The sequence below is a fragment of the Stenella coeruleoalba genome (assembly GCF_951394435.1).
Source record: "Stenella coeruleoalba genome assembly, chromosome: 5".
Lineage (NCBI taxonomy): Eukaryota > Metazoa > Chordata > Mammalia > Artiodactyla > Delphinidae > Stenella > Stenella coeruleoalba.
In genome coordinates, this window is record NC_137150.1 from 79411132 (window position 1) to 79438943 (window position 27812).

The 27812-nt window shown below is 41.7% G+C and overlaps 2 protein-coding genes across 7 annotated transcripts in view; one reads left to right on the top strand and one right to left on the bottom strand.

Moving 5' to 3' along the window:
• Positions 1-3809: 3809 nt before the first annotated feature.
• Positions 3810-25650, bottom strand: POGLUT1 (protein O-glucosyltransferase 1). 6 transcript variants are annotated; one of them, XM_079923283.1, is made up of 12 exons: positions 25508-25650; positions 24668-24758; positions 23402-23545; positions 18038-18173; positions 17004-17077; positions 15693-15809; positions 11159-11218; positions 9628-9727; positions 7864-7922; positions 6639-6806; positions 5845-5901; positions 3810-5401 (listed from the first exon to the last, which is right to left on the bottom strand). In XM_079923283.1, exons 1-12 carry the CDS (start codon positions 25590-25592, stop codon positions 5245-5247), a joined length of 1248 nt encoding a protein of 415 aa, XP_079779409.1. In that variant the 5' UTR covers positions 25593-25650; the 3' UTR covers positions 3810-5244. The 6 variants fall into 6 exon arrangements, with proteins under 6 accessions (XP_079779409.1, XP_079779414.1, XP_079779410.1 ...); XM_079923288.1 differs by having other exon boundaries at positions 25585-25613; XM_079923285.1 differs by having other exon boundaries at positions 5274-5395; positions 5841-5901.
• A 1695-nt stretch (positions 25651-27345) lies between these two features.
• TMEM39A (transmembrane protein 39A) overlaps positions 27346-27812 on the top strand; it is a 31878-nt gene continuing 31411 nt past the window's right edge. The window contains exon 1 of the mRNA XM_079922601.1: positions 27346-27625. The gene's annotated coding sequence lies outside the window, so the exon portion shown is untranslated. The remainder of the gene's footprint in view (positions 27626-27812) is intronic.

Consider the following 27812-nt stretch of genomic DNA (forward strand, 5'->3'; position numbering starts at 1 on the left):
CACGCATTTAAAATATTCTCAAACTGGTTTGTGTAATTTCACTTAATCTTTGCTAGCAACCAAATACAGTCACATGTTCTCTTTGCCAATCCCTACCCATCCTTGATTCCTTTCTAGGTGTAATTACAAATCGTTACACTCTTCAGTAGGATACAGTAAATAGAGTTCAGGAATTTGATAGCTGGAATTCTATAGATAAGGTCCAGGAAGTTAACTGATAAGAGTGACTAGCTGAGTCAGTCACGGCGCCAGGAAGATCTCTGGTGTCTGGGAGCCAGGATTAGATTCAGTTCCCAACATAACGTTTACTACGTTGCATCACGATTTCCTATTTGCTGTGTGTCTCAGTAGACTAACTTTGAGGTCAGAGACCGTTTATATTCATCTCTCTATCCCCAGTACCTATCATGGCTGGCACATAGGTTGTCCAATAAAGAATTCAGATCCTCTGACTCTTGGCTCTGGCCGCAGGTTGCTGCCTATCCCATACAGGTGGAGGTGGGCACCGGGATAAAGTCCCAAGGCCTGAAAGCCCAAGGAAATGGCTGTCCAGTCTGTCTAGTGTACATGTGGAAAATCTAAATGCTTAAGATGACCCCAGAATCATTCTGCGATGAGAACTTTGAATTGGAGGGTGGGAGTGTTGGGCAGTTATTACTGAAATCATTTATATACAACTCAAATGTCCCCCCACTACCTTACAGATACAGATGAGGTTATGTAAACAGGCAAATTTTGCCAACTCCATAGCTGGTTTCTCATTTGGGTAACTAAGCTTCATTTGTAAGGTTCCCTTTGCCATCTGGTCGCTCAAGAAGTCCACGGACCCTAGGCCCCACTCACACTTTTGCTGCTATTCCATCTCAGCTCCTCAGACAACTACTCTGTCACCCTCCCACTCTCCCGCTGCTCCAAGCCCCTGGGGCTTACCTTCCTCTACCACTATGAAAGTACTCTCCCTGCTCTGTGGTCTGCCTTTTTGAAGGGTCTCAGAGCAACACTAAGCCAAAAGGTGTCACGTGGCTCACTCAGACCACTCTTTCACATTTAGCTGACTCCTCCCCAGGATGTGCATTTGCCACCACAGTAGAGGCATCAAGGGAAAATTTCAGTGTGGTCAGCACAGTGTGCCTGGAACCACCACTATTCTACCCTCAGACCTTTTGCTGATTTCTGCTCATAGAACCCAGTAGCTTCTCCCCCCATCATGAATTTTCTCCCAGGCGGCAGAAGGTTCCCTTTCCCTGCTAGGTTCACCAGGTACTGCCCTTGCTACATATATTACATTTTATTATATTATATATGACATAAACTGTTACCACAGGTAAAGAGAATGAATTCTGAGAACTCCAAGGACCACTTCATTTAACCATCCCTCAAAGTGTAACTCAGTTTTTACCTCCAGGAAGTTTCCATCTGCACCAGATAGAAATTTCTTCTCCCTCTAAACTTCAGCTCCACATTGTCTTTATGAATAATTGGCCTTATGATTAAGGCCTCATATCACCTTAATTACCATCTGCCTATGAAGCCTCTCATATTATTTTTACTTTATCATCTCACCTAGAGAGCTCCTTCATGCTAGGGAGCCTGTTGTAAACATTTTCTTATCTCCCACTGCTGTACACAGTAAATGCTCAAGAAGTATCTGATAAATATTAAATGAGTGATTTATAATTGTACCCCTTTGCTTCACCCGCAACATCTTACCTCGGGATGCAGTAGGATTACGTTAAGTGAAGGCATCTTTAGATGCATGAGAAGATGGTTTTTTAATGTAACTGTGTTGCTCTTGTTCATAGTGCAGGGGTAAAGGGTAGGGAACTATCCTCTTCAGAACTGACCCAAAGGAGCCCATTGAACGTTTTTCTCTTGGGAATTTTGGGCTGAGAGACAGAGCCTGGCTGTCTCTGGAACTGCACAGAGCAGCACTCCAGAAACTATCCAAACCCTTGTTGATATTCCTGAAACTGCTCTGCTTTCTACCCTTCCAACTACTCGGAGACGCCCTCATATCCTTCTAAAAAGTTCTTTTGCTTAAACCAGCTAGAGGTGGTTTCTTTTCTTTTCCGTTAGGAAAACCTGATATAACAGCAGAATAAGGTGGCACATTGACAACATCACACAGATGATACTCCCCAAATAAAGGAAAATCATTACTTGTGTTATCCAAGTATCCCACTTCACTCAAATAAATTGAATTATTTTCTTTCCTTGAAGAAAAGTGTGGCTTCTAACTCTCTGAGGAAGAAATGGTAAGTTTGAGACCCAGATATTATTAACAACAAACAACAACAACAACTTCAAAAGTTATGGAGATAAAAATTATTTTCAAAACCATACATTTTACATGTCATTACACACCATCCTCATACCATCTACGCAGAGGTAAATAACTGTAAAATCTGAATAACATTTGCTGTACTTAAATACAAAGATGTTCTTATTAACTCTTCAAAAGGCAGGTGAGAATTTGCATTGATCCAATTCTTACAGTCTTGTCCAGTCCCCCTTGAAGTCAACGTCTGGGCAGTCTGTAAATAGGATTTAGTTAAGCCTGCTGTCCCCATCCATCCATCCATCCATCCATCCATCCATCCATCCATCCTTCCAACATTCTTCTGTGCATCCTTCTGTGTGAGGCATTGTGCTGGATAATGGAGAAATCAGGGTAAGTAAAACATGATTCCCACCCATGAAGAAGCTCACAGAACAGTAGGAGAAACAGTCAAATAACTACAGTGCAATGTGACATCATATAATACAGGCATGAGCGAAGTATTATGATAGCCTCTAACTGCCTAGAGGAATGAAAACAAGGATTCTGAAAGATGATGCTTGAGCTGGATCTTGAAGCAAAGTAGGAAACACTCCCAGGGAAATGCACCTTCAGCTCCTAATCCAAAGGACAGAAAATTTTGCTCCTAGTTTAGTGAGAAGAAAATTAAAATGGAATGATAATATCTACCAGGGCCTCCTATTGATTAGGCAAAACCACAGTACAACTCAGAAATCTGGACTGCTTAACGCCAGACTTATAGCACCTAAAAACACAGTCCCCATGAGGTTTTTTTTTTTGCGGTACGCGGGCCTCTCACTGCTGTGGCCTCTCCCGTTGCGGAGCACAGGCTCCGGACGCGCAGGCTCATTGGCCGTGGCTCACGGGCCCAGCCGCTCCGCGGCACTTGGGATTTTCCTGGACCGGGGCACGAACCCACGTTCCCTGCATCGGCAGGCGCACTCCCAACCACTGCGCCACCAGGGAAGCCCCTCCCATGAGTTTTTAATACTCAAAAAAATCCAATTTTAAACACCTGCCTTATTCTATGCAATGATCTTACCAGCAGGTCCTCTAAGAAGGTCCGTAGGTTTACAATTTTGTGAAAGGGAGTTTAAAAGGCCCAACACATGTTTCACAAGTGGAATAAAGTCCCTGATTTTATATAACTGAATCTCACATTTACTAATTTTGAAACCAGTTAATACCAAACAGTTCTTAAAAGGCAAAGGCAGGGCTTCCCTGGTGGCGCAGTGGTTGAGAATCCGCCTGCCGATGCAGGGGACACGGGTTCGTGCCCTGGTCTGGGAAGATCCCACATGCCGCGGAGCGGCTGGGCCTGTGAGCCATGACCGCTGAGCCTGCGCGTCTAGAGCCTATACTCTACAACGGGAGAGGCCACAACAGCAAGAGGCCCGCATACCACAAAAAAAAAAAAAAAAAAAAAAAGGCAAAGGCAAACAGTTGATTTCTCTGTGGAAAGTTTGGGCCTAAGGGACGAGGCTGGTTCTGTGTCATAAGACTATATGGGTTTTTTTTGTTTTTGTTTTATAAATTTATTTTATTGATTTATTTTTGGTTGCACTGGGTCTTCATTGCTGCGCACAGGCTTCCTCTATTGTGGCGAGTGGAGGCTACTCTTCGTTCTGGTGCGTGGGCTTCTCATTGTGGTGGCTTCTCTTGTTGCGGAGCACAGGCTCTAGGTGCGTGGGCTTCAGTAGCTGTGGCACACAGGCTCAGTAGTTGTGGCTCACAGGCCCTAGAGCGCGGGCTCAGCAGTTGTGGCGCACGGGCTTAGTTACTCCACAGCATGTGGGATCTTCCTGGACCAGGGCTTGAACCCCTGTCCCCTGCATTGGCAGGCGGATTCTTAACCACTGTGCCACCAGGGACAGACTATATGGGTTTTAATCTAAAATTTTTTCTTCATTTTCAACTATGTTAGGGAGAACAGCCTGAGATTAAACTACTATCCAAATGTCTTTTTCAAAAGGGAAAAGGAAGCACTCCAACATGGATTTGCGCTAAAACAAACATCTCCTATATAAGTAAGTGCTAAAGTTGAATGTTCTAAACTCCCAACTTAACACCATTTCACACATGGAGACTCCTTGAGATCCCTGCAAGCATGGACTACCGCCAACTCAAGGAGGAAAAATATTAAGGGCGTGTGAAGAATGAGGAAGAGATGCTGTTTTATGCACAGTTCCTCTAAAAAGTAAGGACCATCTCCTAAATTTATTAAGAGGTTTTTATCTCTTCTTTTTGAAAGAGACCATAAAGAAGGGTGTGAAGGTACAAAAAGGGAACTTGAAATCCAATTGCAAAAATTGCTCATGCAATTGGCCCCCTTCTACGTGGCTTTATAGAAATCTCCTGAGTACCAAAGAGTTTAGGCTTTGACAAAAGAGATCTCCTACATCATGGCATGGCACACTACTGCTTCCTTAGACCTTTTAGGAAATAATCCCCAAGTATTTTTCACAAACCCTAAAGGGCTTTCTACATTAAAATATAGCAACAGAAATCAAGAGTAGAATAACTGCAGAACTGTGGTGATGAGTTGTACTAGTTCCAAAGGATTGACTTTCTACTCCAAACAATGAGACAAAGGGCATCATCCCATGGGCACAGTCAGTTCCAAAGTGAGGGACATACACATGTGGATGATCTGAGGCACAAGCTGTGATTGGTCCTAAGAAAATGAAAGGCAGAATCGGGTTCAAAACCCACATCTCATGATTTCTGGTCCTTATTCAGCCAAAGTGTTGAGCTGCTTCATATCTATATTAAACATATTTTGGATCTTTCTCGAAAGTTGCTCTTGGTGCAGCATGATAAGGAAAACCAGGTATTTGGCTTGGTAACAGTATCCAAGGTATAGGTGTCACACTCACAGTGAGCTTCTCACCACAGGATGTCTGAGATCTGCTGCCATAGAGAGGACTATGGCTCAATGATGACTACTAGAGTTCAGTTTTCAAAATTTTGGGAATAATGTGATCATAGCCTTTCCTTCTTGTTACATTATAGGACAGGAATTTAGAGTATTCAGTCAACAGGTTCTCCCAGTAACAGGTGATGTCATCCATCTGCAAGTGGTTCAGAATAAACTGGCTTCCCCTAGAGACAAGATTAACAAGAATAAAGCACACCATTGAATAATACTAGTAGCTTACACTTGAGCGTTTTTACCTGTGCCAAGCACTGTTCAGAGTACTTTATATAAATTAACTCTGATCTTCAGAACCAACTCTATAGCCATCATATCCACACACATGCGTTTGGAAATAGACATGATTTTTTTTTTCTTAAAAACAAATATGTAAACAGTCAATCCTCAGAAACAGTACTTGAATGACTTCAAAGATTTCAGTCTAACTCTACAGAGTACGGGCTTGGGACATATGTGAATGTGTGTTTTCCCCCAAGACAGCTTTGATTCTGATCATCTCTGTATAATGAGGCTGAAATTCAGGTATCACCATGGTAACAGCATTCTTATGACATTAGCTCAGGCAAAATGGGGATGATAAAGTGGAAAAAGAAAAATGAACAGAACTTACCTTTCAGCAATTTCTTGAGCTACATCATCATTTGCTTTTACAAACTGCAACAGCTCCCTAAAATGGAAAGAATTATTAGGCTCTGAAATACAGACCAAGCTCATTAGTACTAAGTCAGAGAGATCACAGAGTGAGGTCCATAGTTAATCTCTAGATATGTGGATGGTGAATTATTTCTTTTTTACAGCAAAGATAACAGGTCCTCACAGGAACAAAATAATAACAACAACAGCAGCAACAAATATCTCACACACAGGCAGAAGACAATGTTGTAGTTCCGGAACATATTTGGAAAAATAGAGAAATGTTCAATGATACACATCAAAAATCAATAGTAAAGAAAAAAATTTCCCTCCTGTTTCTTGCTCTGGCCCCCAGAAGAGGGCGCTGAGCTTACATTTCTGGCCCTTCTCCATTCCTCATCCTAGCCCCTCCCTCCATGAGAGGAAACTTGCCTCCGTTTCACTGAGGTCAATTTTCCTGCTGTATCTGAAAGTCCTTTTGACAATGTAACACAACTGAATACCTGTATCTCTAGTCTTTGAGAGATTAGAGCTTTTTCACTGCATACTGTCTGAATGTTACATTTTAAATCAGCATTAGAGAACTTTTAAAAATTAAATCCCACTCAGCCTAGTTGGATAATAATGCAATACTATCTTTGAGAACCAAATATGAAAAATAAAAAGCTTTCAGTGGAAAAAGTCATCAGGAGTAAATGTCTTAAATGGCTGGGGACTTAGAGGCAGATTGCGGGAGTCATCGGAAACTCTGCTTGGTGGAGAGCTGCTTACTGAACATTGGAGAGATCTGTTTTGACTGGGATATAGTGAACCCATGGCTTCAGCTGTGGATAGAAGAATTCCAGCCACTCGTCACCGACATGGAAAACAAGTGAACCACACAGAAAGAGGTGTTTTAACCGGAAACTTGCAGCTACACCCCGAAAATTAAACAGATACCTGGAAAAGAAAGAGCAAAATATACTTGAAACTATATGCCTACTTCCACAAATATGACCTTTTTTTCTTACTCCCTCTTACCCTTCTTTCCTTTTATTACCCCCTCTCCTTTCTTTTTCCATTTTCAGTCTTCAAGGACACATCAGCATGTCCCTGTGAAGTTTCTATAAACTCCTTGTTGTTCCAGGAGTTAGAGGTTGTTCCTGGGAATATCAGGGTGAGGGGATAAAAGGGATACTTTCTCCAGGGAGAGACTGATAGGGCCAGCAGCTGGGTGCTGGGTACAGCGGATACAAGGCTCAGATGGAAGCAACACCTCACCCTTTGCTACAAGTTTTTCTAGGCCTAAAGTCTTGAACTCATCATGGCCTCCCAAAGCCTTGGTTTTCCCATAGGGTACCCTACCTGGTCAAAGGCATGCCCTGTTCCCTATTCCCTCTTATGAAATCTGGAGAAGACAACCAGGCATACCTAATCAATCTTCAAAGAAATGCCCCCTGGAAAAAAGCTAACTTAGAAAAGAACATTTTCTTTTCAGCATTTCCCATGCATGTACCCCTGTCTCCAACCAGAGCTGCTTCTACCCTATAGTTCCCACTGCGCAGTATAATCAGCATTCATCTCTCTGAATCCCCCCACTGCCCTCCTCCTGACCTGGTTTTACATGTGCATATAATCCTTAGTTCTGGCATTTAAATATAATAGTTACATATGCTTTATTCAGGTTGGACCGTAAATTGTTTTTAATAACCTAATAAATACTTGATCTAACTTCAGCTCTTGGCTGGGCGGGGTGTGGAGAGAAGGAATCCCATCCCTTTGATTACAAGCACGCAAGCTCTTTGGAAGCAGGGACCACATTTCATGTCTCCACAGTTCCCACAGAACCTAGTTCAGAGCCTTGTGCACAGCAGACTCCGAGAAAATAATAGCTAAGTGAATTAATGTGACTTTCATAAACCCCGGCTAGACCCTAGTATTAAAACTCTCACCCAAAGTGAAGCTACTCCAAAAGCAATAGGGAAACTAGGAGAGTCAGGAGTTCTGGAAGTCTTACTTGTATTTGCAGTGATCCACAAGATGGACATCCTTAGCAGCTGGCTTTCCCAAGGTATCCTTTCAGTGAAAAGGAAGTTATTAATACTAGGAGTAGGAGCATTGAAGACCACTGTGCAGTAAGCATTGCTAAACATTTCATCAACATGACCTCATTTAAGTCTTATAATAAACAGACTCAGGAGGCATGATTATCCCACTTTATTGATGAAGCAGCCAAGGCTTTGAGAAGTTGGGAGACTTGCTCAGGGTCGCATGGCCCTAAGTAGAAGAGCTTGGGTTTCAACCTGGTTCTGTCTGATTTTAGAGTTTAAGCTCCCTTGGAACCATGTGAATCCCCTGAACTCAGAGGTCATGGCCTGCAGCACATTTCACTCTGTGTAAATCATACTGCACAGGAGGTTACAAATGGTGGCTGGTGGGCTTAGAGGTGTAGCCCACACACAAATTTTGTTGAGCTCACAAAGTATTTAAAAATAAATATTCTAACCACTGCCAACATTTATAGGTGGTAGGGTGTTTCTTACAAAAACCCAGATTTCCAACTTTTCTTGGGGAAAAAAAAGGAAGATTTTGGCAAAGAGAGCTCCTATTCCCCTGGGCAGCCATGACCGGACCTTCAGCACTCTCTTCTGCTCACTAGTGCAGCCCCTGGGGGTATCGGAGTTTGAGACCCCCATCTGTATTCCAGCCACGTTAGCAGAGGGTAAACTCGATGAGGGGAACAAGTCTTGTTTGCTTTTGCAGCCTCCCATAGTAGATGCTGGGCTGAATGGATACATTTTTCATATTTTTATTTTTTAACAAAGTTTCTTATACTGCATTTGCTCCTGTTTGAATTAAGCAGTCACATAATAAATACATGCAGCTTTACTTAGTATTTCTTAGTTTTTACTTAGTTTTTATGACAAGAAGTTTAAACATTTTTTTCATATCATCCTCATATGGTATATGGAAATTTCAGATGAGGACATTTAGGGCTTAAGGTTCTTTGAATAAGGCAAGAAAGAGTTAAGAGCATAGAGATGAACTTCAAACCAAAGAAGCCAGTCATTGCTTTCACCTTAGAATGAAAGGCGAAAGGGAGTTTTAAACAAAGGAAGATGCTTATATGTCATTTCCAAAGATTCTGATTCATTCTATTGATTTTTAAGTTCTCTAGTTGGATTGTATAGTCGGGGTTGAGAACCACTGGTTTAAACCAGGGGTTGGCAAACATACAGACCACAGGCCAGATCCAGCCCACTGCTTATTTTTGTACACAACACATAAACTAAGATTATTTTTACCTTGCAAATGGCTGGAAAAAAATCCAAAAGAGAATATTTGATGACACAGGAAAATTACATGAAATTCAAATTTCAGTGCCATAAATAAAGTTTCATTGGAACACAGCCATGCTCATTCGTTTACATATTGTCTACGGCTGATCTCACGCTGCAATGGCAGAGCTGAGTAACTACAACCCAGACTCTAGAATCTGCAAAGCCTAAAACATTTACCATCTGGTCCTTTACATAAAAAGTTTGTGACCTCTGTTTAAACCTTCAGAATTGTATAAAATACAAGTCATAATATGGGCCAGAAAAGCAATGTGAGTTTGAAAAAGGATAATTTACATATATGCTAATTTTAGTCCATGGAACTTTCTCTATATTCATCCCAACACTGAGAGGAAACCTAATCTCAAATTCTACCCAGGTGGCAACGTTCTTTGAGTGAGAATGTTCACTGCTGTAGTTCTAGTCAGATGATTGGTGATTACTTTCATAGATTTCCAGGCCTGGTTTTTGGTGTATTCTGCATCAACAAGTTTTGGACTTTTCCGAGATAGAAGAATGAGAGGATCTCGTTCTGGACTTGTCCTATAAAAGAAACACATGACATAAAACTATGTGTCCTACATCATAATACTGTTCTCAATCTCTGAAAGGGAAGCAGTAATCGGACCCAATGAAAAAGACTGTACACACTGATGGACAATTCATTGGTTACTTTAATAGAGGAGGAGGGGGATACTAGATCCTACAGCAACTAGGAGGTCCTGGGCTGTTCTCCACTTTACCCTTCAGGGAAGGGGAGTATTTGGCCCTTCTTTGCTTGCATTCTAGTCTTTAGGATTATGTTGTTCTGGGCACTATAGCCATATCCCAGGGAATTATTTCCCTTTTCGAAGATTCATGTAACCTCTAATCACTGGTACTCATAGCTGTGTGACTAGGTAATCACCACTCACCAAAACAGCTACGTGACCTTTGTGGGGTGTGCTTTGTAAAATCCAGTATAATATTTAAATTAAAAAGAAAACTGAAAGGCTCAAACACCTGAAAACTGCATGTAGAAAAAGTCCTAGTTATGGTCCTAGTAGCAGATGGTCTTGACATTTGAGGGGTCATGGACCCCCTGAGAATCTGATGAGAACTGTGGACCCCCTCTCTAGAAAAATGCACATATCCCCATATAATTTCAAGGAATCCCTAAAACTCCCGAAGTCCGCACATGGATCCCAAGTTAAGAATCTGATCTGAAGATCTGAGAACCAGAGAGGTTGATAAGGAAGCGTAAGCAGTTGCTGTTGGGCTGAAGTCCACTGTGAGTGAAGAGAGGCTGTGACCTCGGACAAGGATGCTCTGAGAAAACTGCAAAACTCTCTCCCTAAACATTCTCTTTTGTATTCATCTGTCTAACAGGTACTCATTCTGCATCTATGTGGTGGGTACTGTTCTTAGCACCAGGGATATGGAGCTGAACAACATGGACAGGGTCCTTCCCCAACCTTTTCTCTTTCCCTCTTCCTCCCTTCCTTCCCTGCTTCCCTCTCCATTTTCACCAGTCTCAGTCTGCACTTCCACCACTATTTGGCAGCCACATGGTCTGATGAAAAAGGCAGTCAGAAGAGCTGGTGATGGTTCCCACTCAGCCATTAAGTGGCAGAGGGACTGTGGGCACGATCATAAGCTACTCCTAGGAAACTGTAATCTCTCAGGCAAGAGGACAACTCATTGTTCTGTTCAGCATTATATATAGTCAAAGCCCATCACACTCGTGGCACTTTGTAAATATCTGTTGAATGACTGGACAGATGAACTTTACTTCTTGGAATTTCAGTTCAACTTAGAGTGATTTGGGCAAATAATTTGAGTTCTTCTCTAGTCTAAAATTCTGTGATTCTATGTTTATTTCTTAGTTATCTTAGCTTTCTCTTTAAACTAGGGTTCCTCACACCCTCAAAATTACTTATATTTTGCACATTAACTGGAAAAATACTTTTGTAAAATGTCAGAAAGTATAATCACCTTGATCCTCGGAAATATGCTGTGGAATTTTTCTTTTTCCATGGCCACTGTGCTGCTGACCTAAAAATAGATTTCATTAGTTTCTATGTTTCTTCCTTAACTATATAAGGATGACTTTGAACCATTTCTGAAGATTAGTTGAGATCTTCACATTTTGAAATCAGTCTGATCCAGGCTACTCCAAAGAAAAAGCTCTAAATAACATTATGTTCCCTTTTGTTATGACTTCATTCCTATGGAGATGCTGGCAAGCAATATCTGCAAATCTACAGTTTGGTAAATAAGTTAACAACATTGAAAGAAAAGTTCCCAAAACTAAGTGACATGTTTAGGGCTATTTAATTCAGTACAATGAGGATTTCTTCCCCACTTTAATTAGAGTCTATTGATAAAATTAACAGGCAAAGACAACTGCAGAAAATATCAGAAACTGAATTAAGGGCAAGGAAACAAATCACTTCCTGACTTCATGTTTTAGATGCATAGGAGCTATCATGAGATTTAGTCCGATTTTCCAAAGCACCTGGTATCCCCAAAACTGTACTTAGTGCTCCATAAAGACGAAGTCCCTGAAACTCAGGTCTCAGTACCCATTACCACAGCCAGCCTTCCTTGCTGAAACTGCTAGTCCACAGATGCATCATTCTTAACTTACTTTGTAGGAACCCTTCACAGAAGTTTGTGTAGAGTCTTCCTCTGAAAAAGGAGGGGGTTGGACTGAACTGGAGTTAATGAGGGATTTGTGAGCTACTTGCTGTAATGGAGAGATTTAGAACATAAACTTTTCAGGTAGAGATACTTTTCAGATTCAGATAGTGTCCCATTTTCTCTCAGGTGAGACCACTGCTCCTATTTTCCTGGCTTATCTTCTAGTTCTTTCTTGCTGGATCATCTTTACCCGATTCTCCAGTCCAACTATTTCTCTGTCTCATATTCCCTCCCACCAAAATATAAACACTATAGCAATGGGTTTTTTTGTTTTTTTATTTTTAATGAAAAAATAGTAATATACTCATTATATAAAATTCTAATAGTAAAAAAAATTCATCTGGAATCTCCCCACCTACAGATAACTACTTTTAACAATTTAACGTTTCAGTGAAGAATTTCCTTCCAATCGTCTCTCCACATCAGTGGTTCTCAGTTGGGGGTGATTTTGCCCCTCTACCCAACGGGACATTTGGCCGTATATAAAGATATTTTTTGATTGTCACTACTAGGGGATTGCTACTGGCGTTAGTGAGCAAAGGCCAGGGATACTGCTAAACAACCTACAACGCATAGGACAGCCCCCTACAACAAAGAATGATCTAGCCCCAAACATCAAGAGTACCAAGATTGAAAAACCTTGCTCTATATAACAGAGATCATACCATGCATGTTGCTAGCTAACATTCTTATTAGGACATATTATAGATAATAATAAGAGCCAACACCTATATAGCACTTACCATGTTCCAGGCAGTGTTCTAAGTGCTATATAAATATAAACTCATTCTCATGACCTTACAAGGTAGGTTTCATTAACCCTACTTTATAGTTGAGGCCCTTGAGAGGTTAAGCAATTTGTCTAGAGTCACACAGCTAATAAGAGCCAGGGTTTGAACCCAGAGTCCCTGTTTTTAAGTCCTATGCTACCTTTACTTTCCATTCATGCACAGTATTCCATTTTATAACCATGTCGTAATTCACTTAATTCCTTACTGGTGGGCTTTCAGGTAGTTTTAAACTTTTTTCTTTAAGAAACAACACTGAAGTGAATATCCTTGTACACACATCTTTGCATGCTTGTCTAATTATCTTCTTAGGATAAATTCTTGAAGTAAAATTACTGGGTCAAAGGATATAAACATTTTACATTTTCATATATACTGCCAAACTACCCAACAAAAAATGCATCAATTTACACTGAAATTTTGAGCATAAACTTCCTTGGTCCCGGGGGAAAGCCGCAGACACAGACTTGAACCAAGTATCATCTCTGTTTTCTCTCTCCCTCATTCTTCCTACCCACCTACCCACCCCTCAAATGACCCATGTCTCCCGGCAAGCACTAACAGCGGCCACCACAGCTTGGTGCTGCCCCAGCCCTCTTTTATAACCCCACCCCTCCGCTGACCATAGAGTGAATTCTTTAAATGCACAGGGACACTGAATTCTTCCACAGAGTGAAAAGTAAGTCAATGGGGACAAACTCCCAAAAGTTTATAAAAATAGGAAAATGCCAGGCAGACATCAGTGTAGATAAGCAAGTAGATTACTAAAGTTTAAAGGTGAGAAATGAAATCATGGGGCTAGAGATTCTGAACGGAGGGCTCTGAAAAATAAAATTGCAATTCTATAATCATGAATAGATTCAACTGAAGAATAAAAGGGGAAGGTATCAAAAGAAAAACAAATTCACTTAAGATTAGATTTTAAAACATATGCTATCTCCCTAAAAATTGCTTATTAGTTTACAAGGGCGGTAACTACACAGTAGAGGAACCTGATATAACACCTTGACCAGGTGATCAAAATTAACATCTCTAAGGAGAGGTGGATACACACAAAATCATTTATGTAAGTATCTGGGCCAGCAGTGCATAAACTGAATCTAATCATGAGGAAATAGACAAAACCAACCTGAAGAGCATTCTATTAAAAATGTTCAGTGTCATTGTATCAAAAATGTTCAGTGGCCTGTATTCTTCAAAATGTCAGAGTCACAAAAGAGAAAGACAGACTGAAGAGCTACTGCAGATTAAAGATTAAAGAGACATGAGGACTAAATACAACACATGATGCTGGATTGGCTCCTGTACTGGAGGGGGAATGTGCCTTATGGGACATTATTGGGACAACTAAGTATTAAATTAATATTGTTTCCTCTAATTGACAATTGCAATGTGGTTATAAAAGAGAACACTCTTGCTCTTAGGAAATATGCACGAAAAGTATTAAGGGGTACAGGGTCATAAGGTATGCAACATATTCTCAAATAGTCCAGAAAACAAGAAATTATGCATATATTACACATGCAGCCTACATGTCCATCAAAGGACACAATAAATTAAATTATTATCCAATGGAATACCATGCAACTGTTTAAAATAATGAGGTCATTTCATATGTACTGACATGGAAAGATTTCTAAGACACCAATAAGCGGGGAAAAAGTTGCCTAAGTTGGACACATTTATAAATTTTTATGAGCATGTAAAGGTTTCATATTCAGAAAAAAATTGTTTTTAAAATGATTTTAAAAACAAAATAGATGTACAGCAGGTGGGAAAAGAGCTACAAAAAGAAGAGTGTGAAAAGGGTATTTGCAAGAACCTGAAAAAACAAAAAAAGGATTAGAAAACTAAAGTCAGGAATAACTTGGAGAAAAAAAGGTTTAAGACATTTTTATTTTTCCCTCTCTCAAAATTATGTTCAAAATGAAATGCTAAGTAAGAAATGATGGTCTCAATGTCTGGAGAACATAGGAAATATTAAGTAGTCAAGTGGAGAGAATAATGCACTTGGAAACCTAGACTTCAGGCCTAAATTGGTTCCTTGACCAAGTCACTTAACCTCTCTGAGCCTGAATTCCCTCATCCCTGAAATAAACAGTTGGACAAGAACAATTTCCAGGTCCAGTTCTATGAAGTATGAGACCAAGTTATCTTAAAAAATAACTTCCTAATTATACCTACTGAATAATAAACTTGTTTCTTTACCCAGTGGCTCTAGCTGCCACTGAGGACTGCGGCCTTATATGCTTCTCCAGAGAAGGGACTTTCTCTTCATCTCATTTAAATCTCCAGCCACACTTAGTACAGGTGATAGATATCTGTGGAAATGAAGCTGAATTAAACTACTGCTTTCCCTACATCTGAGATAAAACCTAGAAAGGTGTGTTTTTAGAAGTTTGCTCATTAGGTACCAATGTTGTTGGAATGATTCATGTAAAATGTAGCTAGGTAAGAAGTACCTACAGCTTGATGACCTGGACAATCTAAATTCTGAAATAATGGCGGGGTATAGTCAACAGGCCAAGGCAGGTTTCAATCGTGAACTAGAGAGTATTTGGAATAAGCTTGTACTTGAGATATCTATGGGACATTTATACCCACACCATCCCTGCCTGAAGGACTTAGCTCTTAATTACAAAGTACATTTATGTGCTTCCAAGTAATTTTCTATCCTTCACCACAGTATGGTCATTCATTTTTTCCTACTTATGAAAGTAACTCACTCTTATTTAGAGAAACTTAACAGTACAGAAAACTTTCAAGAAGAAGAGGCTTCTAGAATCCCTCCCACAGAAGCATTGCTGACACTTTACGGTAGGTTTCTTTTGCTCTTTTTCTATGGATATGTAAATATTTTTATACACATACAAAATTGCTTATGCTATAGTTTTTTGTCTTTCATTTTTAGCTTAAAAGTTAGTCCTTAAAAAAAAGTTAGTCCTTTTAAACAAAATTAATTGCTTATACTTTACTGTTTACTTCAAGATGACCCACAAAGAGGGATAAATAAAACCTCTCTAAAGGACCTACCTTACCAGGTCTTCTCTGAAGAGGTCCCACCGTCCAAGACCAGTAGGATATATTGGCCAAACAGCGGGTCCTCCTTCCCAAAATGTCCAAGCAGGATACATGATATCATGGTACTCTGATGTCTTCAACAGAAACAGAGAGGTTATTCTAAGTCAGTCTCAGAGCAGAAGAAGCAGCAGCAAACTGCATTCATGCCACAGGATCTGGAAAAGGCCTTGCCCCAGTGCTAGATTGTCAAAGATGTATTTTCCCTAGTCTTCAAAGTCTAGACTCTAGATGCTAAAAGGCAAAAATGACCATGGGTTAAAATTCGTGGGCTGACTCAACCCCAGAATACGAAATCACACTAAAGGTCAACTTTTCCAGTTCCCCAAAGTTCTGTTTTTCTAGAGGACATACACTGTTGGAGTTTTTAGTTTAGGGAAATAATATACCCAATTCTGAATGATCACATAGCTGTCTCATCTTTTAACTGATATTACACTTGGAGTGTATACTATCTTACCAGTTCTTAGTTATTTCCTAGATAGGTCTTTTCGGAGCAAGAATTAGGAAACATAGTGCAATAGTTGAGAGTGTGGGCTCTTGAGAAAGATCATCTGACTCCACCTCTTTCCAACTCTAGGCAAGTTACTTAATCTTTCTATGCTTCAGTCTCCTTACGTTTATAACTGGATAAATAATAATATCAATAATATTACCTATCTAATAGGCTTGTTTTGAATATTAAATGAGTTAGTACATGTAAAAAACTTAGAACAGTGTCTGACACAAAGTAAACACTCAGTAAGTGTTAGTATTACCTATTACTGTGGCACTGCTGAGCTCCCATTGGTTGGTCAATAAATTGTGAGTTATTTTTTGGTTATTTTTCTTTTTTGATCAGGGTCAAAAGTAGTGATGGGCAGAATGCGGGGGGAGGGGTGTTATCCCACATCTTTTGAAAAGAGTTTGAAGCCATTTGTTCCCTTTACATGGTAACTTCTCTTAAAATTCTGGTCACTGATAAGCCTTTAATTCTACTGTTTCTTCCATTGGAATTACATATGCAATATGCTGTTTGTCTTCTTTCAAATATTTAAAAAATGGTACGTGATTTATCAAGCACCTCAGGCATAACAGCTGCTCAAAAGGAACTGCACATTTATTATAAAGCTGACAGACTAAAATCCCTCCCTCGCAAACTAAGAGTCACTGGCTCAGAAAAGAAAAGGGAGGGGATTAAAGATGAAAGGAAAGTTAGTATACTGATGGTCATACTTATTATCCACAGAAAAAACAGATAAGTAATAAACACAAAGTCCTTACTGACTTACATGGGAGCCTCTATCTGTTCTTCTGAGAGGGCTTCATGAGAAATAACGGGACCAAGCACTTTTGAGAAATGAGGCTAAACCATGGGAAATGCAACACAAATGTGGCCTCAGCCCACTTGCAACACAGGAAATAAACAAGTCTAGAGAGAAAGTAAACTGTGATAAAGAAAAAGTGGGGATAAAAAGTTCCTCTGCTTTGGAGACACCAAATCAGAAATGGAGTTATTTTCTCAAAGTTCAGAGGGTTTTCTTAAACCCACTCTTCTCCTATAGAATCTCCCATCCACTCTCTTCTAGCCTCCCCCCATCCCTGCCCCCAAATGCTTTCATATTTAGTCTCTAGGGAATGAAGGCCCATTCCTGCTAATACACCATTTACAGGAACCTGAGCACTAAGATATTCACTGTCCCAAGTTCCCCAAGCCCACAAGTGTGTCCTAGTACTCCTATCTCTCCATAATTAGATCCAAAGATCACCCCCTCACATATCCCTCTCGGGTATCGCCGGCATATCCCCTTACTGCATTGCTGGGGTGCAAACTGTGTGAAGTTATCTAGCACCTTCAGTCTCACTGTTAGCCAGGCTGGGACCCTGGGCTACAGTGGCCGGACAGACGATACCTAATACTATGGTTGATACATACAATGTAGAAGCTCAGCAAATCTTTTCTTTGAATGCAGGCTTTCCCTAACTTCAAGTCCATGAGTTTTCTTGGGCCACTCTCTCCCATGCTCTGTAGGATCTCTGAATCCCACCTCCAATGTCCTAGAGGTTCCTCAGGCCTCTCTCATTCCCTACCCTCCATCCCTAGCCCTATAGACACAAGCAACCTTACTCACATCACTTATGGGTCCTCAATCCCATCTGCTCAGTCTTATCGTTCAATGACTGTGAAGCTAACAGGGACACAGACCCACTTTTGGACCTCAGGCCTCATCCTCACCATCACCCATCAGACTCTGCCACAGTCATCTCCTGCTTATATGCTAGAGGACCACCCTCCATCCCCTCATATGGCTCTTCCTATACTTACCTTACTGAAGGAGAAGACTGGAATGGCAGGCTCCATCCATTTAGGAACCTGAGGATAATCTCGTACATTGATCACCATCTCCATGTCAGGGAGGCGCCCAATAACTTCCAAAATAAAGTGTTCAACACCACTATACCTGTCAACCAGAAATACCACAACTTCACCAGAGCAGTGCCTGCTCTCGGACAAGGCAGGGTCCCGCTTACACTTTCAAAGTAAGACAAGCCAGTGTTCAGATAATCAGCCTCCTGCAAAGTGTCCTGAGAGCAATGCTCCTGAAAGGACTACTCCCCTCTTCCATATGGTGCCAGTTACCTTTCCTGGCTAAGCTGCTCCAGCTTACAATACTTAATAAAATTGTCCGACTAGATCATCCTAAGTTTGAAGGGAGTGTTATTGCTACTCCCACCATTTCCTCTCCTCTTTTCATTCCCAGCATTTCTTTATTTCTCCTACACGGAACAGTTTAATTAGTAAGCAAGATACAAATTTTGATAGGAACTGGAAAAGCTGATTTTCTAATTGTGTCCCTTGGGCTTTGCATCTCACAAAGACATTATTTTTATTTCCACCATAACTAAGTCTCATAGTTTATGAGGAAGGATAGGAAACCTTTCATTACCTTCAACCTGAATACAGAACACTATTAAAATCAGTTTTGCAAGCCAGAAAGAGTGCCATGTATATAATCACAAAGACTGTAATATTGCTTTCAGAATAGACTTCCTGGGAATTCTCAGAGGATTTCTGGAAAAAAAGTGAGTATACACTGACAGCTAACTTTTCTTCCCCATCCTTTGAGGTCCTGACCAGCACTATACTGGGGGGCAACATTCCAAGGCCTAACCAAAATTTTCTGGCAGCATGAAAATGACTGATTTAAAATATTGATTTATACACAGGGTGATAACTACAAAAAATATCAATAGTTCATAAACATAAGAAAAGATGGTCAACTGTACTACTATAAGGAAATGCCCCCAAAGCCAAACTTATAAAAACAGAGAAAGTGCTTAACAGAGGCTGGGGAATAGGGGGAAAGGACAGATGTTGTTTAAGGGTACAAACTTACAATAAGCAGTAAATAAGCCCTAGAGATCTAATACACAGTGTACTGAGTATAGACAACAAAATGGTATTATAATTACCAAACTTGCTAAGAGACTAGAACTTAATCATTCCCACTACTATAAAAGAGAATAATTATGTAACGTGATAGAGGTGCTAATTATCACAATAGCAATCATATGAAAATAAATGTATCAGATTAACATGTTGTACATCTTAAATTTACACAATGTTATATGTCAAGTATATTTCAATAAAAAAATTAAGTATCACCATGACAAAAGAAAAAATCTAGTGAAGCTAGATGCCAGTTTTCATCAATCAGATTGTCAAAGATCAAAGAGTCTGATAATACATAGTGAGAGTGTGAGGTCTATTCTGAGCACATGATACAAGGCTGGTGAAAGTGTAAACAGGCACAACCTCTTTGGAGGATATTTGGTTCTATTTATCAAGATTTTAAAAACACATTAATTGGCCAATTAATTTTACTCTTAGGAGTTTAGCCTGCAGATGTATTCACATGAGTGTTCAAAGGTCTAATTTCAAGGATGTTTACTGCATCATTGTTTAGATTAGTCAAAAGTGAAAGGGGAGGACCTCCCTGGTGGTGCAGCAGTTAAGAATCCACCTGCCAATGCAGGGGACACCGGTTCAAGCCCTGGTCCGGGAAGATTCCACATGCCCGTGGAGTAACTAAGCCCATGCACCATGACTACTGAGCCTGCGCTCTAGAGCCCATGAGCCACAACTACTGAGCCTGCGCACCTCAACTACCGAGCCCAAGCACCACAACTACTGAAGCTCACGTGCTCTAGGGCCCGCGTGTCGCAACCACTGAGCCTGTGTGCTGCAACTACTGAAGCCTGCGCACCTAGAGCCTGTGTTCCGCAACAAGAGAAGCCACCGCAGTGAGAAGCCCATGCACTGCAATGAAAAGTAGCCCCCGCTCACTCCAACTAGAAGAAGTCCATGCACATCAATGAAGACCCAACACAGCCAAAAGAAAAAAAAAAAAAATTAAAGGGGAGTGGTGGGGAAAAATTTAAGTGTCCATTGATAGAGGACTCAATAAAGAAATCCATACAATGGGTTTTTATGCAGCTATGAAAGAGTTCTCCATGTACTCCTATGGAAAAATTTCAAAATCTACCGTTACAAGGAAAGGAAAAGTAAATTGCAGAACAGAAGATATAGCATGTTCTAGTTTGTTGATGAATCTAGATAATTGTATATGCAGAGATTATTTCTGGCAGGCTGTAAAAGAAACTGGTAATTGTAGTTGTCTCTTGAGAGAAGGACTCAGGGACTAGTGGTCTGGTGGAGGGGGGTGTACGGTGGTAGAGAAACTTCCTTTTCATTGTACATACTTTTGAGTTATCCAAATATTTTACCATGTGCATGTAATACTCCTTTTTTCTCTTTTCTTTTGAACACTTTACTGGAAATACGAGCAGATGCAATAAAGCAAGAAGAATATTAAAGATATATAATAGGAAGAGAAAATTTTAAACTGACTTTATTTGTAGATTCATGATCATCTATGTAGAAAATTTTAAGTAATCTAGCCAAAACCTATTACAGCTAGTAAATGAATTTAGAAATGTAGCATATTTTATATACTAACAATGGCCACATAGAAAATGAAATTAATAAAGTACTATTTACAATAACATCAAAAATATGTAATACCCTGTGATTATTTTGACAAGAGACATTCAAGACCTACATACTAAAATCTATGAAACAATGGAGAGAGTAATTAAAGATGTAAGTAAATGGAAAGATACACCCTATTCATATATCCAAAGACCCAATATTAATTTTTTTACTGAAGTATAGTTGATTTACAATGCTGTGCCAATCTCTACTGTGCAGCAGCAAAGTGACTCAGTTACACACATATATAAACTCTTCTTTTATATTCATTTCCATTATGGTTCATCACAGGATATTGAATATAGTTTCCTGTGCTATACGGTAGGACCTTGTTGTTTATCCATGTAACACTCCTTTGATACTGAAAAAAATTACTCGTTAAAAAGTTTTTTAAAAAATGTATTACTGCAGTACATTTACATGTAACAGCTGAAACATTTATTTTCTTTCCCATTCAGCTTTTAAAATAGCACTCTCTCACATATGGTACAATTCTATTTATATAAAACTCTAGGAAATAAGCTATAATGAGAGAAAGCAGATCAGTGGATGCTTGAGGACGGGGGTGGAAGGAAGGCATGGCGGGGAAAGGGGGAGAGAGGGACTGCAAAGAGGCACAAGGCAACTTTTGGTAGTGACAGATATGTTATTTTGGTTATATATATACTTATCAAATTGTACACTTTAAATATGTGCAGTTTATGTCAACCATACTTCACTAAAGCTATTATTTAAATAATACTATTATTCTCTACCTTTGAAATGATGTGACTCCCGTATTTTTTTTTGTTTATTTCTGGTTTTTTGGGGGGTTTTTTGCCACGCCACATGGCTGGCGGGATCTCAGTTCCCCGACCAGGAATTGAACCCAGGCCCTGGCAGTGAAAGCCCAGAATCCTAACCACTAGGCCACCAGGGAACTCCCTCCGGTGTTAATTAGACGGTGCTCCAGTTCCTCAGCAAAATCTTTCAGCTCATCCTTGAAAGGCTGAGTTTACATTTTCTTTTGTTCAGAACTGAATACTTTAAATGTCATAGATGTTTCTCAACCTGGGTGAAGTAAAAGTATCTAGACCTAGAAAGATACTTCTTTTGGCCAGATGAGAGTCTGAGATATTACACAACTGTGTCCATTTCATTAAGGACACTGGTTCTGAATATTTCGTTTTATTTCTCTTTTGTTTAACTCTATTTTCCTTAGTTGTATATGTATTAATCGTTGGAATAGGGAACTTTCAACACATTAGGACCTTTCATTGTCAGTGAAAGGTCCTGTGCTCTCTTAATATTTCTAAGAGCTCATGATTCTGACCAAAAAGCTCTGGGGTCTGGAATAAGAGCCATGTGCCTTTCAGAAACTTTGAGAGTGCTACTTAATTTGATCTGGAGACTGTTCAGCTAACTATTAAAGTCCAACAATGGACTTTCAAAGTCCAACAATGTCTATATTCACATTTTTTTCTCATTTGTAGAAATTACAAATTCCTCTATGCTCATAATTTGTAGTTAAAGTCTCTATTATTGTTCCAAGTAATGAAACAAATGTCTATTTAAAATACCTCAGTGATTTTCCCCACTACCACTTTATTTGCCCCTGACACTTGATAACCAAAATTATGATTACCTCAGAGTGTGGGATATTAAATGATCTTTATTTTGTTGTTATTGTCCTTGTTTTTACATATTTTATATTACAGTGAAAGTATACTAATTCATAATAAAGTTGTTATTATGAACAAATAATATAAATCCTTATGACCAAATGGATGCATGTTTTTTACAATACTGCTTATTTATTTTACTTGTAATGACATAACATCATTTAGAAAAAAGATCTTAGTAAGGGAATATCCTGCCTTCTGGGTTTTGTACTTTGTAATTTTATAAAGAGTAGAGGTTTTTTTTTGTTTTTTTTAAAGACTCCTGGGAATTCCCTGGTGGTCCAGTGGTTAGGACTCTGTGCTCTCACTGCTGAGGCCCCGGGTTTGATCCCTGGTCAGCCGAGTGGCAGGGCCGGAAAAAAAAAAAAAGACTCCTAAGAGGAAGGTTTATCACTTGTTGTACATAATGCTGCCTAACGCCAACTTCCAGGCTTAGTCTGTAACCCTCCCTGCTCCCCGCCAGCTCTCAGCCCACTGATATGTAACTTCAGCTCTCACACCTGAAGTCCTGGCCAGTGGAGCCTGCGTAATCTGCAGCACCAGTTATTTCTCTTGCTTTTCCACCACCTTCCTTTGAATACTTGGTATCTAGAATAGTAGTTGGCCCCTGACAGTCAGTCAACGCTTCTCCTCCTCCTTCAGCCCAGCTCACTCATGCTAGGTCTCATCAGCCTGTGTCCTGCAGCTACTATATCTGGGGAAGGAGAAAGGGCAGAGTCACAGCCAGTACAATCAGTGATGTGCTTCAGCCTTACAAAGAGAGAGGAGACAGGCTTTGATATAGGAGAGAGGAGAAGAGAGGTTGGCAAGAAAAATTCCCAGGCAAGCAGAAGAGTTTGTCACTATTTTGTAGTCCTTCTGAAATGTGAGGAAGGGTTTACCTGTAAGTCCCTTTCATTGGACTCTCTATAAGAGTAGTATCAAGTAAGCCCTTATGCAATAAGATCAGAAGATATATGTACCTCATAGCTCTTACCTTGAGGGGAACATGCAGTCATTTTCTCGGTATAATCTGTTCTTAATGATCTGATAGTGGGTCCCTAGCTTCCGTCTCACTACCTCCGCCATCATCCTCCTGGAGATACCTCCTCGGAAAGGGGTCAGATCCTCTTCTATGACACTGGGAAAGAATGGGAATCATCAGGGAAGGCAGGCCAAGAGAATAATACCATTCCACCTACTTCGTATCTGTGGGTCTAGGCTTAGTATTAGAGAACATGTAAGCTATGGGAAAGAATAGAGGGCAGGAATGAGCAACCTCTTTCCTGGAAGCACCTTAGGCGATCTAAAATATCAACAACAACAAAACCACAAAAAAGAAAAAGCAAGTCAATATCTCTTCTACCTCCCTCCATCTGGATTGCCCCTCCTTGGCCTGATGCATATTCCTCCTTCACTGCTCATGCCACACCCACGTCCTCCCAGTCACTGCGGTCCCACTGACCTCCCCTTCTTTGAATCTCACAGAAGGTATGGTTTATGCCTTACAGCCTGACACTGTTTGAGTCCCATGTTCTAGTCTGTTTGGCCCCTACCACCCTGCATACTCTAGCAGTATGTATGACTGACAGGAGTAACCAGAAATTACACTATTTTGAACCCCTTTTAAAGTTCAATACATAGCAAGTTTTCAGTAAGTATCACACACATCAGGTGAATTTTTTGAGGAATCACAGAATAACATAATGTGGAGTTAAAGGACCCTGTTATTTAGCTGATGAGGAATCTGAAATCTAGAGAAGTGAAGTGTCTCGGATCTGGGACTTGGATCTGGGACTAGAACCCAAGGCTGATTTCAAAGTAATCTTTCTACCATAACACACTCCAGCCCTAATTTGCATACATTAAAGATAACCAACAAGAAACTTATGATTCGATTCATTTAAATATATGTTCATTCCTTCAACAGTATTTTTATTGAGTACTTACTGAGAGCCAGCACCGGGAATATGACAGTGAATATAAGACATAGGTCTTGACCTCAAGAAGCTTTCAGTCCAGGGGAGAAAGCAGACAAGTACATGTACTAATTCCCACAACGAGTTAACAGGCACCTGGGCCTCTCCTCTCCCAGGGTATTTTTATCCCCCAGAAATATAAGAAAACCACCACAAGGACCCTGTCTGCTCTCAAAACATGCTTGGCTCTCTGACCACTGCAACCAAGGTCTCTTGGGGATTTTAGGGAATTTCCTCCTGACAAGATCTAAATTCTTAAAGACACGTCAAAGAAAAGAACTCACCCATGGTAGCAGCTGCAGTTTTGACTTGAACATGGTTCATAAATCTCCAAAGCCCTGTTAATTTGGTCAATAAATACTTTCCATTTTGAACCTTCAAAGAGTGAAGTAACAAAGTTAACAAAATACTCCTGAGCACTCTTATTGACTAGCAGCAAGCAGGCAGAACCAACAGAAGGTCAAAACTTTTAGACACCCTCTTCTCATCCCACTGGTGGAAATGAACCTCCAGGAAGGATTCATTCTACAGTTCTCCTGCACTCAGGTCAAGTCTGCCCCTTTACTCGGGCTGCCAGGCATCCAAGAAATGGGAAAAATTCCACGCTTAATGCCTGACACTCAGAGGGTTATGGATAAACTGGTGACACGGATTCTCAACTTTTACTAATCAAACTGAGCTCCACAAAGAGGATCGATTAAAAGCCCCAGGCATTATTAACCTTCCCTTCATCTCTTCTGGCAATGGACTAAGAACACTACACACACACACACACACACACACACACGAATTATCCCCCAGTGTGTTAGGGAGGTGCGGGGTAGCCGAGCGTGGGCCATAACCGCTGTGGGTAAACAGGGGCATGGCCGTCCCCTCCCCTCTATCACTCAATTCCGGAGGATGGGTTACTCTCCAGGGTCCTGGGCAGGAGAAGCACTACCAGACACCTAAACGCACTCTCCGCTCCGAGGTGCCCCCGTGCCCCCTGCCCAGCTCTGCCCCGCAGCGGCCACAGCACGAGCGTGGCGCCGGCCGCAACGGGGAGCGAGGGGCGCGGGAGAGCGCCTCGGGACCGGACCAGACTCCGAGCCCCAGCGGTGGGCTCGGCCCTGTCCGGAGCCCACCTGACTCCTTCTGGCAGCCCGGCACCGGGGGCAGGAGTAGCAACAGCAGCCACAACCGAAGCTGGGAGCGCACCCACCGCTCCATCGCCAGCCCTCCCACTGCCAGGTCCAGGCTGCAGCGCGAGCGGGCGGAAGCGCAGCCCCGCACAAAGATGGCCGTGGAGCCGCACCACGTGGGCGGAGGGCCGCCCCGCCGTGAGACTGCTGCGCTCAGCTCTGCCTCCGGATCCTGGTCCCGAGCCCGGCCAGCCGCAAAGTGTCCCTGGGAAGGCGGCGCGGGGAAGCTGGGCACCCACGGCGCAGCTAACCACAGTGCGGTGCGGGGTGGCTGTAGCTGACCTGCTCGTTTGTTTAGAGCCGAGCTATCCACATATCCACATATATAGCTCTCTCTCTCCGTCTCGCGCGCGCTCTCAGGTGAAATCGGATCCCAGGAGAGAATGAATAAATGGCACCCCCAGGGAAAAATATGTGTAATATTTGTCTCTTACATTCCTATAACATCTTGAAAACATCTTATTCTCTGCAGCCAGAAAACTGAAGGCCAGAGAGGATATGTTTTTCGCCCACAGATTCACAGTTACCGGCACAAGCTAGGCTAGAAGTTCTTTCACAACCTCGAACTGCTTCTTACTAAACAGCATAGATTTGTTGAGCTGCTGAATGTGTACAGTACTGTTAGACCCCAAAGGGTTGCAAATAGTATATAGCACACATCTCTTTGTAATAGCAGTTTATAACAGTTGGGGTGACTCAGGGAAAAAAACAGTGGTCAACATTTTGCTGTTCAGTGTAGGTATACAGCTATATATGTTATATAAAGGAAAGTGTAAATGAAACGGCTTATTCGTTCTTGCAGTCTTGTCTTTAAACCCCAAGCTCTCTGTGAAGATTTTCTTGGGATTGACACCACAACCCACAGAGCTTAGTACCGTGTCTTGCATGCTGTCTCTGGACTTTGGGCATACTTTTTTTAAAAAAAATAAATTTATTTATTTATTTTTGGCTGCGTTGCGTCTTCGTTGCTGCATGCGGATCTCCTCTAGTTGCCACGAGCTGGGGCTACTCTTCTTGGGGTGTGCAGGCTTCTCATTGGGGTGGCTTCTCTTGTTGCGGAGCATGGGCTCTAGGTGCACCGACTTCATTAGTTGTGACACACGGGCTCAGTAGCTGTGGCACACAGGCTTAGTTGCTCCACGGCATGTGGGATCTTCCCGGACCAGGGATCGAACCCTTGTCTCGTGCATTGGCAGGTGGATTCTTTAACCACTGTGCCACCAGGGAAGTCCCCTTGGGCATACTTTTAATGTTATACTTATTGTAATAAATTGTAATTACTGTGTTTTCCTGGTGTCTTGTTTCTTCTACTACACTGTGAGCTCTTTGGGATATTCACTTTTGTAACTCCACCATCTACCTAGTCCTTTTCTTAACATAAAATAAGCGCAAGATTTGTTGCTGAAGCACGACTTCGCGGCTCGATCTCCTTTACCTAGCAGTGACTTGAGCTCAAGTAATGTCTCCCAACCTCCCCCATCTGTAAAAAGGGGGTTGATAACTTGAACACGGTTGTTACTTGGAGTCCATGAGATAACAGGAATAAGCCCTAACGTGGTTGTCCGCACGTCGTTGGAGCTTGGGAGGAAATACGTTGGTTAGTACTAGCGGGGAAGGCGGGGCCGCGACACCAGCGGAGAAGGCGAGTTCCACTGCGCAGGTGCACGCAAGACGGGGTGCGGTCCTCCCTCCCTGGCTCTCGTGAAGTTCCGGGGCCTGTTCGCGGCTGGGGCGGTAGGCCGTCGCGGAGCTGACGTCACCACTGTGCGCTGCCACGTCTGCTCAGCTCCGTGGTAATGGAGGCTGAGGATGAGTGCTGACGGGGTCGGGCTCTGCCTCTAGCTTTAGCTCTGGCTCTGACTCTGGCACTGACTCGGTGTCTGGGTCTGGCAGCACGAAGCCTGGACACTTTTTCTCGACTCTCCGGGAGGGGACGGCCCGCGGGCAAGCAACTGGTTTGTAGCGCCTCAACCTGGGCAGGGAGTTCTCTTGCCTGGGGTCCAGCCTGTAAAGCCGCCTCCTCCCAGGGATCCTTCCCCACTGGCCTGGCCTCCTCCATGCGTGAGTATTACCGAGCTGCCGCGCTGTCCGATTGTCCCTGGCCTGCTTCGGCCCTCCAGGTTGCGCGGCGGGGGCCGCTTTGTCATCCCCTCTTAGGGGCCAGTCTATTGAAGTTTGTGGTCCTCTCGCCGCCCACCTTTCCCCACCCCATCCTCTCGTCCTCTTCCGTCCCAATTTTTTTGCTCCA

Bases quoted from the DNA above. Each gene is read 5' to 3' on its own strand.
- POGLUT1 (XM_079923283.1), bottom strand. From the start codon at position 25,592: ATGGAGCGGTGGGTGCGCTCCCAGCTTCGGTTGTGGCTGCTGTTGCTA. The intron at 24,759-25,507 runs GTGGGCTCCGGA...CACTCTTTGAAG, and splicing joins GGGCTGCCAGAAGGAGTCAG to GTTCAAAATGGAAAGTATTT. The intron at 5,402-5,844 runs GTAAGTTCTGTT...TCTTGTCTCTAG, and splicing joins GCTCAAGAAATTGCTGAAAG to GGGAAGCCAGTTTATTCTGA.